Source organism: Choloepus didactylus, chromosome 8, assembly GCF_015220235.1.
Source record: "Choloepus didactylus isolate mChoDid1 chromosome 8, mChoDid1.pri, whole genome shotgun sequence".
NCBI classification, from domain to species: domain Eukaryota; kingdom Metazoa; phylum Chordata; class Mammalia; order Pilosa; family Megalonychidae; genus Choloepus; species Choloepus didactylus.
The window spans coordinates 136,680,639-136,697,652 of record NC_051314.1 but is presented as its reverse complement, the minus strand read 5'-3'; the positions used below and the strand labels follow the sequence as shown (position 1 = coordinate 136,697,652).

The 17,014-nt window shown below is 37.3% G+C and overlaps 1 protein-coding gene across 7 annotated transcripts in view; it reads left to right on the top strand.

The window, feature by feature from the left end:
* Positions 1–17,014, top strand: part of SFMBT2 (Scm like with four mbt domains 2) — a 271,301-nt gene that overhangs the window by 175,750 nt on the left and 78,537 nt on the right. For all 7 annotated transcript variants that reach the window (XM_037845421.1, XM_037845416.1, XM_037845418.1 and 4 more), the window contains one exon: positions 15,602–15,684. In XM_037845421.1, the coding sequence (XP_037701349.1) occupies positions 15,602–15,684 (83 nt within the window). The remainder of the gene's footprint in view (positions 1–15,601; positions 15,685–17,014) is intronic.

The following is a 17,014-nucleotide window of genomic DNA, read 5'->3' as shown; positions in this document are numbered from 1 at the left end:
AAGTTGCCATAGAACTTCATGGAAAAGCTCACCTCTGTGTGGGCTGTGGAGGGTAGAAAGCAGGGAAGATGGTTTTAAGGGTGGGAGTGAAACTCTTCACAGAATACTTTTTATTTTTTACATTTGAATTTTTTAACTTTTTGATTTGTGTTTATGTGGACCTCTTCACAAATAAATGTCAACCCCCGTCATTTTATACACGGAGAATTTGAGGATCAGCTGAGGCAGAGGTGGCTTAAAACTTGTAAGATCAGGAATGAAATAAAGATGTCTGCTGTCACCACTGTTACTCAACGCTGTACTGGAATTTCTAGCCAGAGCAGTCAGGCAAGAGAAAGAAGAAAAAGGCACCTGAATTGGAAAAATAATAATTATACCTATGTTCATATGACATGATCCTATGTATAGAAAATCACAAGGAGTCCATGAAAAAACAATTAGAATTAAACGATTCAGCAGTTACAGGATACAAGGTAAACACGCAGAAGTCATCTGGTTTTCCATACACCAGTAATGAACAATCTGAAAAGGAAATCAAGAAAACAGTTACATTTACAACAGCATCTAAAATATAAAATACCTAGGAATAAATTTAACCAAGGAGGTAAAAAGCTGGTTCGAGGAAAACTGTAAAACATTGCTGAAGGGTATTAAAGAGGACAAATAAATGGAAAGACATCCCACGTTCATGGACTGGGAGACTTAATATCATTAGGATGTCAATACAGCCTAAAGTGTTCTACAGATTCAGTGTAGTCCCTATCAGAATTCCAGCAGCCTTTTTTGCGGAAATGAAAAAACTGACCCTCAAATTCCAAATATGGAATTGCAAGGGGCCCTGAATAGACAAAACAATCAAGAAGAACTAACTTGCAGGAGTCACATTTCCTGACTGCAAAACTTACTACAAACTGTAGTAATTAAACAGTGTGGAACTGGCATAAAGATAGACATACAGACCAATGGAATAAAATTGGGAGACCGGGGATGAGTCCACACATCTATGGCCAATTGATTTTTGATGAGGGTGCCAAGTCCATCCAATGGAGGAAATAATTGTCTCTTCAACAAATGGTGCTGGCACAACTGGAAATCCACATGCAAAAGAATGAGCGTGGACCCCTACGTTTTCACCATATTACAAAAATTAATTCAAAATGGATAAACAACCTAAATGTAAGAACTAACACTGTAAAAAAGCTCTTAGAAGAAAACAGGGAAATATCGAAAGGACCTTGTAACAGGTAATGAAGTTTTAGATTTTATACCAAAAGCATAAGCAACAAAAGAAAAAATAGACAAACGGGACCTCATCATAATTAAAAACTTCTGTGCATCAAAGGACATTAGGAATGTGAAAATACAACCTACAGAATGGGAGAAAATATTAGGAACCCATATATCTGATAAGACTTTAAAATCCAGATTATGTAAAGAACAACTGCAACTCAACAGCAAAAAGACAAAAAACTCAGTTAAAAAATGGGCCAGGATTTGTATAGGCATTTCTCCAAAGAAGATATTTAGATGACCAATAAGTATATGAAAAGATGTTTCAACATCATTAACCATTAAAGAAATGGAAGTTAAAACTGCAATGATATATTGGATATACTGCTTAACAGCTACAGGGATGACTAGTAAAAAATTTTGAAAATAATGAGTATTGGCAAGGATGCAGAGAAATAGGAACACTTGTACATTGTTGGTGGGAATATAAAATGGTGCAATCACTTTTAAAACAACTTGGTGGTTCCTCAGAAAGTTAAACATAGAATTAACATATGACCTAGCAGTTTTACTCATAGGTATATTCTCTAAAGAATGGAAAGCAGGAACTCAGACAGATATTTGCACACCAATGTTCATAGCAACATTTTTCACAATAGTCAAAAGGTGGAAGCAACCCAAGTGTCCATCAGCCAATGAATGGATAAACAAAATGTGATACACACTCAATGGAATATTATTCTGCTGTAAATAGTGAAATTTCAGTACGTGCTAAAACATGGATGAAACTTGAAGACGTGTTGAATGAAGTAAGCCAGACACCAAAGGGCAAGTATTGTATGATTTCTTTTATATGGAATAATTAGAATAAGCAAGTTCATAGTGACAGAAAGCAGATTAGTGGTTACAGGGGTGAGGGGAGGGAGAAATGGGGAATTCACACTCAGTGAGTATGAGTTCAGTTTGGGAAGATGTGACTAATCTGGAAATAGGTGGTGGTGAAAATTTTGCAGTATTGCCAAGGTGCTTAATGTCAAATAATTGTCTACTTAAAATGGTTAAAATGATTCTTCATTTAACACATATTTTACCACAATTAAAAACAAATAAATAAAATTGATGTTGAAACTACTCAGTCCTAATATCTGAAATGGAACTGACTACTTTTTCTACCTATCACAAATCCGTACCTCACTACTGTTCTTTCACTCGTCGCGCCACAATGTTCACCCGTAGTAATTTTAGTGGAGTTCTGGTTGATTGAAATAGGAGCAGCTGATGTCAGTCGACAATTTTGCAAAAAGCAGTTGGAGAATTACCAGTCAAGGGAATAATTCTGCACATCTCTGTGGTCATAGCAAAGTCATGACTATCTAGTGAGGTCCTCCTCATCTTGTGGGAGCGAAGCATGTTTATTTCTGTGGTTAAAATGAACTAAAATTTAGAAACGGTGGTGGTGGTTTGGGTAGTGGTGATTTTAGGGCTTCTCTTTGAAGGAATTTGTTACATGTCCTGTATCTCAACACCAGGGCTGGGAATATGTTACAGGGATTTTTCAAATGCCATTCTTTGTCCTACCAATAGAGAGACGAATAAACTCTTTTGAAAACTTTGTAGTTTTTAAGTTAAATACTGTGGTTTATAGATACAGGCCATAGGATTTATTATATATATTGACAAGTGCTTTTAGATGTTTTCATGTGTATATGTTTTCAAGGAATGTATTACATTGTTTGGATTTCTGTTTGCAATTACCATATGTAGTCTGATCCCCAAAAGATGTTATTGGGAAGCAGCTGATGGACCAAGGAGCATCTTGTGATATAAGAGAGAGAGGTGCAAAGATTGTAGATCTTTAACTGCATTGTTTAGACACTATTCCTATATTAAAAAACAACAGAAAACATAACTCTGCCAGACATTAGGGACAAGAGGTCTAAGGCAGAGTACATAGCAATTACTCACTGGTGCTCTCTGTGGGAGCCTTTGCTTTCCCAGTAAGCCAAGGATAGAACCTTGGAGATTTTAGCCCATTGGTTAAACACAACATACAATTCTGTATTATAGCCACTTTCTATGCCAAGAAGAGTGATCAACAAGAAAATAAAGAAGGAAAAATGTGCAGAGGTTACCACCCATGGCTTGCTGTTTTTATATTATTTCATTAACCTTCCCAGCACATAACATCAAAGATTCGTTGTAGAATTAGAGGAGGACAAAGTTCCACCCTGGGTTGACTTTTGTGGAAAAGGTTGAGCCTTTCAACTTCTGTTGTAAAATGTGTGAGCAGTACAAATAGCTTATTTTAACAACTTGATTTGTCTCTTAGGTTGACCATTTTAATAGATGCTTAAACTGTTAATGGGATTTAAGAAGTAAAGGTGTTTTTTTAATTATTACCAAGACACACTTGGGAGCCTTAATGTGTATTCTCTTTTCCTAGAGAAAAATCTCAGACTTTGACTGATGATCTTAGTACATTTTGTAATTCAGTATATTTCAGGCACACCCAAAGGGACAGAAAATAATATATACATACTTACTGACCTACCGCCCAGATTAAACAGATGCCAGCAGCTTGCTGTATTTGATGCAGATTTTTAAAAAATGAAGTAAGGCATCATAGATACAAGTTAAACACTGAGTCATCCTTGACTCTCATCAAAGCCACTCTGGTCCAAGCCGCCATTTTACCCCACCTGGGTACACAGTGGTCTGTTGGTTTCCTCAGTCTGTTCTCATCATAGCAGTCAGTGTTCGTTTTGAAACCTGAGTCAGACGTGTCCATCCTCTGCTCAGAATGTCCGGTGTCTCCCCACCTTCCTCAATACCCAAGTCAAGATCATGACAGCAGCCTCCAAATGCCCAACAGCTCTGGCTTCCAGTTCCCTGGCTGCCCTCATCTCCCCTGACTCCCCTCTTCCGTCTGCTCTGGGGCCATCCACCTCCTGGCTGTTTCTGGAATACACCAGGGACATCCCTTGTTTCCCCTGTATAGCTGCCTGGCTCACTCCTTCACCTTTTTTAATCTTCACTCAACTACCTTTTAGGGGTGCTCTTTCTTGGCTGCTCTATTTAATATTGCAGATTGCCACCTCACAACATTTTATCTCCTTCCTGAAATGTTTTTCACCACAGAATTTATTGGCATGTATGCTATATATTTTACTTACTCTTTTTGGCTGCCTCCCCAGTAGCTAGAATATCGCATGGCACAAAATGAGTATTTGTAGAATGCTGGGGGAACCAAAGTCCTGCCCGCATTTTGTTCCCCTCCGGCCTCACTCTCCATGAGATAACCACCTTTCTAAAGATTTAGGCTTTTACTACATGACTACACTGGTTTCTTTGTTTATCTCTGCTCCAGTCTTCCCTTGTTATTACAATTGCTTTAAAATGATCATGTTTTAATATTTGCATAAATAATATTGGTGTACCTTTTCAGTTTACATAAATAAAATTGGTGTAACTTTTCAATTTTTCAGATATTTCTCTGTTGATACATTGTAAATTGTTTATTCATTTTACCTGCTTTATGAATAACCTTATTTTTAAATCTGTCTACTTATTGCTGAATATCTCATGTATTTCCAGTTTTCACTTTTCCAAGAGGTACTGAAACGGACATCTTTGTATAAGTACCCAGCTGTGCGAGTTTCTTTATGTGGGATATACCTAGAGGTGGAATTGTTGGAATTCCCTAGATATTGCAAATGCTCTCCCAGTTGTACTAGTTGTCCACCAAAGTGCACCATCTTGCATCATCCTCACGATCACGTGGTGTTCTCAGGCTTAAACATTGCCTTCTGATGAGCAAAAGGATCTCCTCATTTTGCTTGGCACTGTGATTACCAGTGAGGTTGAGTTCATATATGCTTGTTGGCAATTTGTGTCTTCTCTCTATATTGTCTGATTTCGTGTTGTCTGATTATATTCTTGGACCTTTCTCTTTTGATTATAGAAAATCTTATATACTTTAATATAAATCCCTTTTCAGTAATGTGTTTCAGCAACAGAATCCTTGTCTGTGATTTCTTGACTTTTTTAATGGTGTTTTATATTTTATGAAGTATTGAATTATAATGTAGTCAAATGCATCCATTTTGTCCATTATGTTTTCTGTTTGTGTCTTTAGAAATCCTTTTTACTTATATTCTGTTTTCTTTTAACATCTTGCAGTTTTGCTTTTCATGTTTAGCTCTGTAACCTACTTGGAATTAATTTTTGCATGGCATGAAGAGAGAAATTTCTTTCTTGCTTGAATAACCAATTGTCTTAGCACCATTTATTTAACAGTCTGTCATTTCCTCTCAGATTTGTAAAGCCAGGACTGTCACATATCAAGTTCCCTTATGATCACGGACCTTATCCTGTTCTTCATTTTACTGTTTCATTGGTCTACTTGTCTAATGCTATATAAATACCTCACCTTTTTTATGAATATTATTTTATGATGTCTCAATTATCTATTAGATGGGGCCCTCCACTTTTTCTTCTTCTTTAAAATTTTCTGAAGTTTTCGGCAAGATACTCCTCTATGTAAATTTTTGGATCAATTTGTAAGGCTCTGTAAACATCCCAGTGGAATTTTCACGGGTTTTGCATTGGATTTATGGCTTAATGTAGAAAAAATTTGACATATTATTATATTATCTTTTTATAAATTGAAATCACCTGTTAGAATTTTTCCTGGGTTCTTCATTCTTTTTCTGACTGCATGAATGAAACTTTATTATTATTTTAATTTCTTATTAGTTGTGGCTGTTACAGAGGAAAACTACTGAGTTTTGTTTATTCCTTTCATATCCAGCTGCATTGCTGAGCTGTCTGTCTTGAAAACAGTTAGCATAAGATGTGGATTAGAGGATTCTTGAAGTGTTGATGAAACTAGCTTGTAAAACCATCTGGAGCTGTTGGTATTTTGTTGACTATAAATGTATTTCCTTTCATGGTTTTAAGTTTACTTCTGATTACCATTTCTGCTGGAGACAGTTTCAGTAAGGCATATATTTCGACAGAATTGTCTGTTTCAGCTGTTTTCAAATTTATTGTCATATTCCGCTAGTTCAGGCTTATTAATTGTATTCATTGTACTGTTCAAATATTCTGTATTCTTACTGTATTTTTGTCTGTTTGCTCTATAAATTTCCAAAAGAAAATAATCACTCAGAGATTGAGGATGTGTCCACTTCTCCTTTTTGTTTTCCCCTGATCGAAGCTGTTTTGAGCTCCCTGGCAATACCTCTTTCTCTCTAGTAAAATTGCTTCAACGTCTTTTTTGTCCGACTGCCCCTCGTGGTGGTTTGTAGTGTGTGATTTTTCACTGTTGACTAATTTGCAGTGGTAGTTGCTATTACTGTGGGTGTTCCTAAGTTGAAAGTTTCCTCTCTAGGGCAGTTTTGTATTAGCTTCCTCCCCATGTTCTTGTTTTTTTCAGGAGACCTAGAGTAATTTATTATTTTCTCTATCTTCTCACTAGAAAGTTAGCTCCAGTAGGGTCCGGGTAAATGTAGTGTATGATTCCCAGATGGAGCTCTGTGAAGCCCCTGCATGCTGCTCGATTGTATTTGGTGAGTGTCTTCAGAGCTCTCTTTCCTAATTATCTATCTCTCTCTCCACCACTGCCTTTACCCCACACTGTTACATTTATCCGACTGTGTCTGTTAGCCCCAGGAGTCTAGGGGAGCAAGTGAAAGCTGGGGTGATGCCTTTTGCATCCTTTTGTTATGAGCAGCTAATTCAAGTCTGGCAGACAGTGAATACTTACTGAACAAATGCATTTCCTTGTTTTAGAAGGCATTACTATTTTATAGGACTTCACTTTATTTCTTTAGAGAAATATTTATACTTAATACAGATTTAATATGCATTCCTTCTTGAAAAATTTGAAAAAACAAAAAAGTTTAAAATATATTACTTATAATAGTAGTAATCCTATCCTGAAGAAATAACTTTTGATATATGTTCCTTCACATTTCTGTTTCCTTGAGTATGTAATATAGACATCTACTGAATTATTCATACACATATAATTTATCCATCTTGTAAATTGCTTTTGTCACTTATTTATTAAGGGGCCTCATGTCAGAATGTCTAATATTTTAAATTTCTGAGGAGAAATCCATGATCTGCAGGGAAATAATTTATGTAAACAATTTCTTGTGGTTCTTGTTTGTTGTTTTTGAATATGTTTAGAGTAATGTGTTTGTATAGCTCTTCTTTTACTTCTCTTGTTGACGCCACACTGGAATGACTGCTCTGTCCTGTTCCTGACTCACCCTGCCCCAGCCCCATCTCCACAGCTCTCCTTGCTGTTCCTCAAAACACTCTGGACATGCTGCTGGGCTGTTGTCCTTGCCATTCCCCCTCCTTGCACACTGTTCCCTGCATTGCCAAATGGCTGGCTTCCTCAGTTCCTCCAAGTCTGTGCTCACTTTTCACCTTGTTATTGTTCATAGTTGCAGCAACCTGTACCCCTTCTCTGCTTTTTGTCTCCAGCACTTGTGATACTCTGCCCTTTTAGATGGGTTTATTATCTATCTCCATGCACTGAAATGTAAGCTCTGTGAGGTAGAGATTTTTGTTCACTTCTCTATCCCTAGTAGAACATGTCATGCACTATTTCAAGAGATTTGAAATGAATGAATATATACGAATGAATGAATGACTAGGCTGGAGGGTAGGCAAGCACATTTTTAAGGTTTTGATGCATGTTGCCAAATTGACATCTGCAGTGGATTATCTGGTTTGACTCCAGCCAGAAGTGCTTGAACGTACCTGCTTCCTGACATCCTTTAGAATAATAGGTTCTTATCATTCTTTTCCATCTTGGCCAGTCAGGTAGATTGCAAGCATGATGTTCTTTTCCTCTTTTTATTTTTGTTATTAAAATTACACATCAGCCTGGTTGATCCCAAGCCGTTGGCAAGGGGTGCGAGACCACTGTGATGGTCTTAGGGTTGGCGTGATTCACTCAGGGGCTGTTTCCAGGCAGGAAGCGGGAGGATGCTGTCAAGAGGCAGTCATGGTGGATTCCACAATGCTGAATAAATGCTTGCTCGATTGATCAGTGACTTCTAAAGATTTTATCTTGAAAAATAGAGCAACAATGCTATGTTTTCAAATAACTTTTATTATTGGAATAATTTGTGATCATTATGGAAAACTTGGGAAATGCAGGGGTAAAAGAAAAAGTAACCATGAATCCCAACACCCGAACAGTTATTTTGATATTTACTGTGAAGTTTTTCCTACATTTCCTTCTGTTCTTTTTTCTTTGCATATTATTATGTAAAATTGCTCCTTCTGCGTATGTTTGTAGCGATCTCTTCATCTACACCCATAGTAATCACTTGCCCGTGCTTTTTTCTTTACGAACTGTGCACATTTCCCTGCCTGCTTGAGATTCAGTGGACTTGGCTGAGTTTTGAATTGTTTGTTGTCGAATGTGAAGTTGGTTTTGGTTTGTCCAGTATTATCAATAATATTGCCATTAGTGTCTTTATGAAGACTTTTTCAATTAACACTTTGTCTGTGTAGCCTGAATTCCCAGTAATGAAATTATTGTGTCAAAGGACGTGAACATGTTTACTGCCAAATCGCTTTTCAGAAGAATTGTCCGTTTATGCAGCCAGTAGTAATGTTACAAGTGGAGCTGGTTTATGTCAGTTAATTTGGATCATAAGGAAATGGGTCATTGCCCTCATCCCCTTTCAACCTGCAATAGTTGGAATTTCATTCAAAATAAACACTAATGAAAGCTTAAATAACTCTACTGGTCCTAGTTTGCAGTGTCCCAGGGCAGACATGCTGCAAGTTTTAATGGTCGAAGGGATTTTTTTTTTTTTTTTGGCTGTTATTTTCTTCTTACATCTACTATTCTTCTGTTTTTTATTTAGCTTCAACCCCCTCACCCTCTTCCCCCTCCATGTATGTATCTGTATTATTTCTTCTTTAGAGAAGTTGTGGGTTAACAGAAAAATAATGCATAAAATAGAGGATTACCACATGCCATCCATCCTATTACTAACAGCTTGCATTGGTGTACTACATTTGTTACAATTGATAAAAGCACGCTTTTATGATTGTACTATTATCTACAGTCCATGGTTTAACTTGGGGTTCACTGTTTGTGTTATGCATTTCCATGGATTTTTAAAAATTTTATTCTAGTAACATATATACACCTTAAAATTTCCCCTTTTAGCCACACTCAAATATTTAATTCTTTGCTGTTAAATATGTTCATGATGTTGTGCTACCATCACCCCTATACATTACCAAAAGTTTCTCATTGTCCTAAATAAAACTGTGTACATTTTAAGCCTTCATTCCCTATTTCCCTCTCCCTACCCTGTCCCTTGGTAACCTGTATTCTGGATTCTGACTCTATGAGTTTGCTTATTCTAATAATTTCATATCAATGAGGTCATACAATAGTTGTTATTTTGAGTCTGGCTTATTTGACTGAACATGATGTCTGCAAGTTCCTCTGTGTTGTTGCATATATCACAACTGCATTCTTTTTTACGACTTAATAATACTCCATTGTGTGTATACACCACATATTGCTTATCAGTTCATTGACTGAAAGACATTTGGATTACCACATTCTTTTTGCAGTTGTGAATAATGTTGCTATGAAGAATGGTGTGCAAATATCTGTTCAAGTCCCTGCTTTCAGTTCTTTTAGGAGAATACCTAGAAGTGTGCCTGCCAGAATATGTTGTAATTCTATACTTGACTTTCTGAGGAACTGCCAAACTGTCCTCCACAGCAGCTGTACCATTTTACATTCCCACCAGCAATGAATGAGTGTTCCTGTTTTTCCCACATTCTCTCCAAACTTGTAATTTTCTGTTTGTTAATAATAGCTATTCTAGTGGGTGTGAAATAGTATCTCCTTACTGTTTTGATTTTCATTTCCCTAGTGACTAATGATGTTGAGCATCTTTTCATATGCTTTTTGAATATTTGTATATCTTCTTTGGATAAATCCCTATTCAAGTCTTTTGTCCATTTTTTAATAGGGTTGTTTTTCTTTTTGTTGTTGAGTTGTTCGACTTCTGTATCTATTCTGGATATTAAACCCTGAATTAAAATATGAACTCTCAATTTGACTCCAGTGGTCTATATACCTGTCCTTGTAATAGTACCATGCTATTTTGATTATTGTGGCTTTACAATAAGTTTTAAGATTGGGACGTGAGTGTCCTCCAACTTCATTCTTTTTCAGGATGGATTTGGTTATTTGGGGCCCCTTATCCTTCCATATAAATTTGATTGGCTTTTCCATTTCTGCAAAGAAGGTTTTTGGAACATTGATTGGGATTGCATTGAATCTGTAAATCACTTTGGGTAGAATTAACATCTTAACAACATTTCCTTGTCCTTTTCCTGATCTTTAAGTGGAAAGGTTTTTCAGTATCATGGTAGCTATGGGTTTTTCCTTTATGCCCTTCATCTGTTGATGAAGTTTCCTTCTATTCCTGATTTCCTATGTGTTTTTTGTCAGGAAAAGAATGCTGGATTTTGTCAAATGCCTTTTTGTGTCGACTGAGATGATCATGTGGGGTTTCTTCCCCTTCATTCTGTCCATGTAGCGTAATATATTACTTGATTTTTTTATGTTGATGTGAATTTCAGTATGAGTGTGTTTTATCCATTCTGCCAATCTCTGCGTTTTGACTGGAGACTTTAATCCACTCATGTTTAAAATCACAACTGATAAAGCAGAAGTTTCTTCTTCCCCTTTGCTACTTGGTCATTTAAAATCTTATACCTTTTTTGACCCTCAATTCTTCCTTTAATGCCTACTTTCATATTTACTTGATTTTTTTTTTGTAGTGTACCGTTTTGAGTCCTTTTTCATTTCGTTCAATATATATTTTTTTCAAATAGTTTCTTTGTGATTACCATGGAGCTAAAGTTTAACATTCTAAATCTGTAGCCATCGTGTTTGATTTGATACCAGCTTAACTTCAGTAGCATACACACACACTGTTCCTGTGCTTGTCCTTCCAACCTCTTTTTTGTGATACGTTACAATTGTGTTTCTGTACATTGTGTGTACAAAGGGAAAAAAACCCACACGTGATCATCTCAATTGACACAAAAAGGCATTTGACAAAATCCAGCACAAAGCATAGATTTATCATTACTTTTTATACATTTGCGTTTTGCCATCTGCAAGAATTTTAAAGTGGAGTTACATACCAAATATATATATATAACGATAATACTGGTATCTAAAATTTTCCATACGGTTACTGTTCCTGGAGGTTTTTATTTCCTTATGCTGCTCTGATCCACTGTCTTTTGTCGTTTTCTTTCAGTTGGAAGAACTTCCTTTAGCATTGCTTGTAGGGTAGATCTAGCAGTGACAAACTCCCTCAGTGTTTATTTATCTGGGAATGGCTTCATCTCTCCCTCCTTTTTGAAGACATTCTCACCAGATACAAAATTCTTGGCTGACGGTTGTTTTCTTTCAGCACTTTAAATATTTCATCCCTCTGACTTTTTGCCTCCATGTTTTCAGATGAGATATTGGCACTTCATCTTATTGGGACTCCCTTCTACATAATACATCATAATCCATTGCTATTTCCCTCTGGGGTTTAAAACATGTTTTCCTGGCTGCACCTAAGCCTTAGTACTTCTTGTTCTGTCTTTGTTGATTAATGAGAATAATTGACCCCGGTTGTCTCTATTATGCAACCACAGCACTTTGTTTTCATGTAGCTGCTAGTTTTTGAGCTGTCACAAAACTGCCTTACAAAGAGAGCTTATTATCAGCCTGAAGGAAAGAATTTTAGGCTGTGATATGAGTTACGGTCCCTAAGAGAAGAAGGAAAAATCAGGCTGTTAGAAAACGTTCATGGAAATCAGAGAGTTTTAGGAGCAGAATAATTAATTGTTGTTTAGAAGATAACCAGCAAGACCTGATAATATCTTCAAATTATTAGATTCATAAATGGCTCCCCATAGAGAGAGACTTGAGTACTGGAGTTAGAAGAGGTTGAATGTAGGTCCAAGAAACCATGGAGTATAACATTTTATGGAATGTTTTGAAGCCCATTGGAAGTTGTTTGTTGTGAATATGGATTTTTAGAAAGTCCAAATCCTGTAAATGTCTGTCTGTTGGAGGGTTGGGGTAGCTTCTAAATTGGAAAGTTGTTATCTGTACAGTTATTGACCTTTAGGAATACCCAAATCCCGTGTTATATCTGAAAGTGATTTGCTATTCATTTATGTAAAAGGATTTTTCCTCTTTACCCCCTGCCCACCCCCCCATAATCTTGGTGAAGGTTTTCTTAAGTTCATAAAATTAACTAAGGGAGTGACAGAGGTCGTTTGAACAAAAGGAGATCTTGACTTTAACAAAATCAAGAGGGAATGTCCTTCTGCATAACCTCTCCTTGTCCAACCCAGCAGAGAATTAACCACAGAGAGAGGACAAAAAATCTTAAGAGGCCACAGTAAAATAATTAGTAATGATGGCTCAGAGTCTTAGAATGCAGTAGCTAGGGGAACCCTCAAAGATCTATTCTTTATTTTGTGAATTTGTAGACGAGGAACTCAGGCACAGATTTCATTGGCTTTTACCTTGATTTATCCAGTTATTTATAGTCCTGCATTCCTGTTTAGTACCTTGTGTGCATATACAAAGCTCCTCACCATTTGCACTGTATTTTTTTTTTTTATTTTTGTTGTGAACTTCAACGTATACATGTAACAGTGACAACTTTCAAAGTACAATCCCACAAGCAGTCAGAGAACAAACCTCAAAGAATGTCATGGGTCACAGTTCCACAACCTGAGCGTCCCCCATTATTGTAAAATACAACAGACATGCAGAAAGGTGTCCACTCTTGGTGTACAAGCAGTTATGTAGGCAATTCCAAAAATTGTCATGGACCAGAGTTCCACAGTCCCAGTCCCTTCCCTACTGTGCAATACAGGGTATATACAGAAAGATGAAGACCCCCAAGGCACAATTCAAAGTGCAGCCACAGAGCAAATCCCAAAGGATGCCATAGGCCACAGTTCTTCATGACATCTACCTCCCTCCAGCCGTTCCAACACCCCAGCATCCAAATATATATATATATATATACACACTTATATAATGCTTCAGTGTTCATGGACCTTTGTTAAATCTTACCTTGTTTGTTGCTACCTCTTCCTCTCACTTAATCTCTATCTCCATCTTCAGAGGTGTTTAGGCAGTGAGCACCCTAACTTGTTCATATTGAAGGGGGGTATCGACAGTATGGGGAAGGGGCTGCATCTGATTGCTGTTCTTAAAGAGGCTGTTGCCTCTGGGTTTTAGGACTTGTCTGGCATAGGAACAGTCTTAGTGGAATTAAGTTTCTGAGAGATAAAACTTGGTGAGTGCACATCTTTTATAGACTCTCAGGTAGGGTGCACTGTCTTGAGGATAATTTTTCTGTTCTTACCTAGTCACACAAGGATGTCACCCCAAACCGTTCCAGAGTTCCAAGTAAAGAATTGTATTATTGTAAAGAAACTTTCATTATCCTACTTAAGATATGTTTTGTTTTAGTTGTTTGAAGAAAAACTGGTTCAATACCTTCCGGAAGCCTCTCGTGAAATAGCCATTCAGCTGGTGGATAAATAGAGGAGTTGTGGGGTTGGAGGGTAGGTAGAAAACTTGAATAATTTCCTTTTTGGATCTTCAAAACTAGCTAGAAAGGTATATAGTGTCTCAAAATTTTGAGACTTCTTATCCCCTTGTTGGAAGGAAATTAGCGGTTGTCTTTATAGGATGATATGGGCATTTTAGGAAGGAAAGAAACCTGTTTCTACCAGTGATGGTTTGCAAGGTTATGGAAGGGTCTTGGATCAGTCCCAGGGACCGGGGAGGGAGGCCAGCTGCCTTTTTGGACAAATTTGGTCATACACACACACATGCACACATATACACACAGACAGATACATCCTAAAAAAGCAATTGATAGATTGCAGTTACTTAATAAAAATTATACCTGTTTGTCCTCGGGGAGCACAAATGGAGATAGAAGGCAACCAATAAACTTGAGTTACTTTAATAAAAAATTTCTGAAGTTCCTCTGTAGCTGTGGGGTTTAGTAAACAAAAAGTCTGCTCATGTTAAGTTAATTGGTATTTGTAGAATTTATGATGATATGGAGAAAAGAGATTGCGGGACTTGGGTCAAAATATACTTGAGAAATTCATTATTGATTTATTTTACATACACTTAAACCAATAAGGAGAGCAAGTCCAATGAAGATAACATTTCACACTTTTTCAATTAATCATAATTAGTATTGCAGTTTCCATTCCCATTTTACAGCCTGTGTGTTCACAGGAAACTTTTTAACATCTCTTTCCCCTTTGCAGGACAGCTTGTTAATTTTTCTGGCTTTCTGCAGACGACACACGTATTAGGAGGTATTGTCCTAGCTAGGTTAAGCCATATACCTGATGCCTTTCTTATTTACACTTCAGAACAGTTTCCTCTCACTTCCTGCCACGTATTGTCATGGTTGTCATGGTGGAGATGGATATATTGGATAATTGCTTCCTTCCATACCCCTGCTTCCAAAGAAAAGAATGGAAAAAAAAAGAGAAAAAATACCATTTGAGTAGGATCTGTGTTTAACTGAATTCCAGTACATATGTGAATAGTTGTTTTTCAAACTCCTTTCCTGGTATCTCAGATCTGCCCCCAAAAGCTTCCCACCAGAAAATCCCATCTTTCCCAAGTCTCACTGTCCTTCATCTTCAAGAAGATGAAGTTCCAAAGCAAAGTGTATATTCCTCTTTTCCCTTCATTTCTTTGGCGACTCCATCTCTGGAACCTCTGCCCCTTGTTTGCCACCTGCTGGACCTTCTATTACTCTTTGGAAATCATTCCCATGTCATGTTTTTTTCAGTATAAATTCTCACGGTGTCCATGTAGATAGTGAACAGTAAGTTCACGGAAACTCAGCGTTTGCACACAGGTAGGTATTCTTGTGCATTTCTGCCAAATGGATGGTGCAAAAGGGTTTTGGGTATTGTCCCTCCTCAGCTCTTCTTCCCTATAGCAAATCTGCCTGCTGGCAAGAGCTGCTGTAGGTCAAGTCCAGCCTTTACCAGCCTTTAGGCACCACATTATGATAATGATGGTATACTGTACATGTATCTGTTAGCATTTTTCAAAACTTTCCATTTGACCCTCCTGAAGTCTGAGGTGCTTTTAGGCTTATGCAGGTGACGTCATCTTAGGTGGACCAAAACTTGCTCCCATTATCGTTTAAATTATTGGTACACCCTGAAGCTGTTCATGTGTCTCAGATTTCGCCTGATCCACGCCATTATTTCATCTCTGTTTTGTCCCACACAGGTTACTCTAGCCAGGACTTCGACTGGGCAGATTATCATAAGCAACATGGGGCAGAGGCAGCCCCTCCCTTCTGCTTCAGAAACGTAAGATTCTTCTTTTTCATTACATTTTTTGATAAACATTGTCCTCCACAGGTTTTATAAGTCACCTTCTATTTATTGAGCAAAGTTAGAGTATAACCTTGTATCGCAATGTCAAAAAGCTTTCACAGCTTTTGGAAAGTCCATCTCTCAGCTTGTATGATACTTAGGGTGTAGTCAGAATTGTATAACTGTGTAGTGGCTCAAACATAGTGTAAGTTGATTTCTCACTTCTGGAAGAGTCCACAATGTTCCTGATCAGTGGGTTGTTGTTCTCAGTGTGGTGAATCAGAGATCTGGACTCCAGCTGGTTTTGGCTTCACCATCTGAATCCGGCCACCAGATAGGACAGGAGATCAAGGAGAGGGTATCTCTAGTTCTAAAAACTATAGCCCACTGTTGAAACATATCACTTCCCCTTCACTCTCCATGGGTGAGAACTGGTCACAGGGCTGTGTCATGCCGTAAGTGAAGCTGGCACAAGTATTTTGGCTGGATGGTATGCTGTGGAAGATGGAGCACAAATTTTGGTGGAGAGCTAGTCATTATGCTACCATTAGATACGCATTTGCTATGTGTTGTAATATTGACAAGCCCGTTGATGTAAGATTCTCTGCTCCTGAGTTATATTCTTAAAAGTATGATCTTAAAATGTTTTTCTTTGAGGCCCAAAAGGATATTATTGGGACATATAAAAAAATTGGAAGGGTTAAGTTCTTGAACTTGATAACCATGTTTCAGGTGGTTACATGAATGAATATCTTCATTCTTAGGAAATGTAAATTGAAATATTAAGTATTGAAGGTACATGATGTATGCAGCCTACTCTTGAATGTTTAGAAAATTGATAAGTAGACAGACAGGCAGATAGATAGGTTGATAGATGGCTGCATAGATAGAATGATGCCGCAAATGTGGCAAAATGTTAAAATCGGTGGATCTGGGTCTCTGGGGGAAGAGGTATGTTGGCATTCTCTCTGTGGGTTTTGTGTTACTTTGCAACTGTCCCGTAAGTTTGAAATTCTTTCAAAATAAAAAATTTAAAGAAAAAAATGTTTTTTTGAGTGATTTAGGAAGGCAGTTTTGCACTTTGCTTACTCTAAGCTGCTACCTTGTTCAAGTGGAGCTTATTGCATAGTAATAGGATGTTTTTGACAATAAACTAGCAGTGAATGCATATGTATGTGTGTGTACATGTGTGCACTTGAAATTATAGGTGGTGGTTGTGGTTGTATAAAGTAGTTTATAAAATTATTCATTTAAACTTCATCATCCCTTGTAACTATGAAAAGGGATATGCACTGTTATCCTTATTTTGAGAATGAGGTATAAA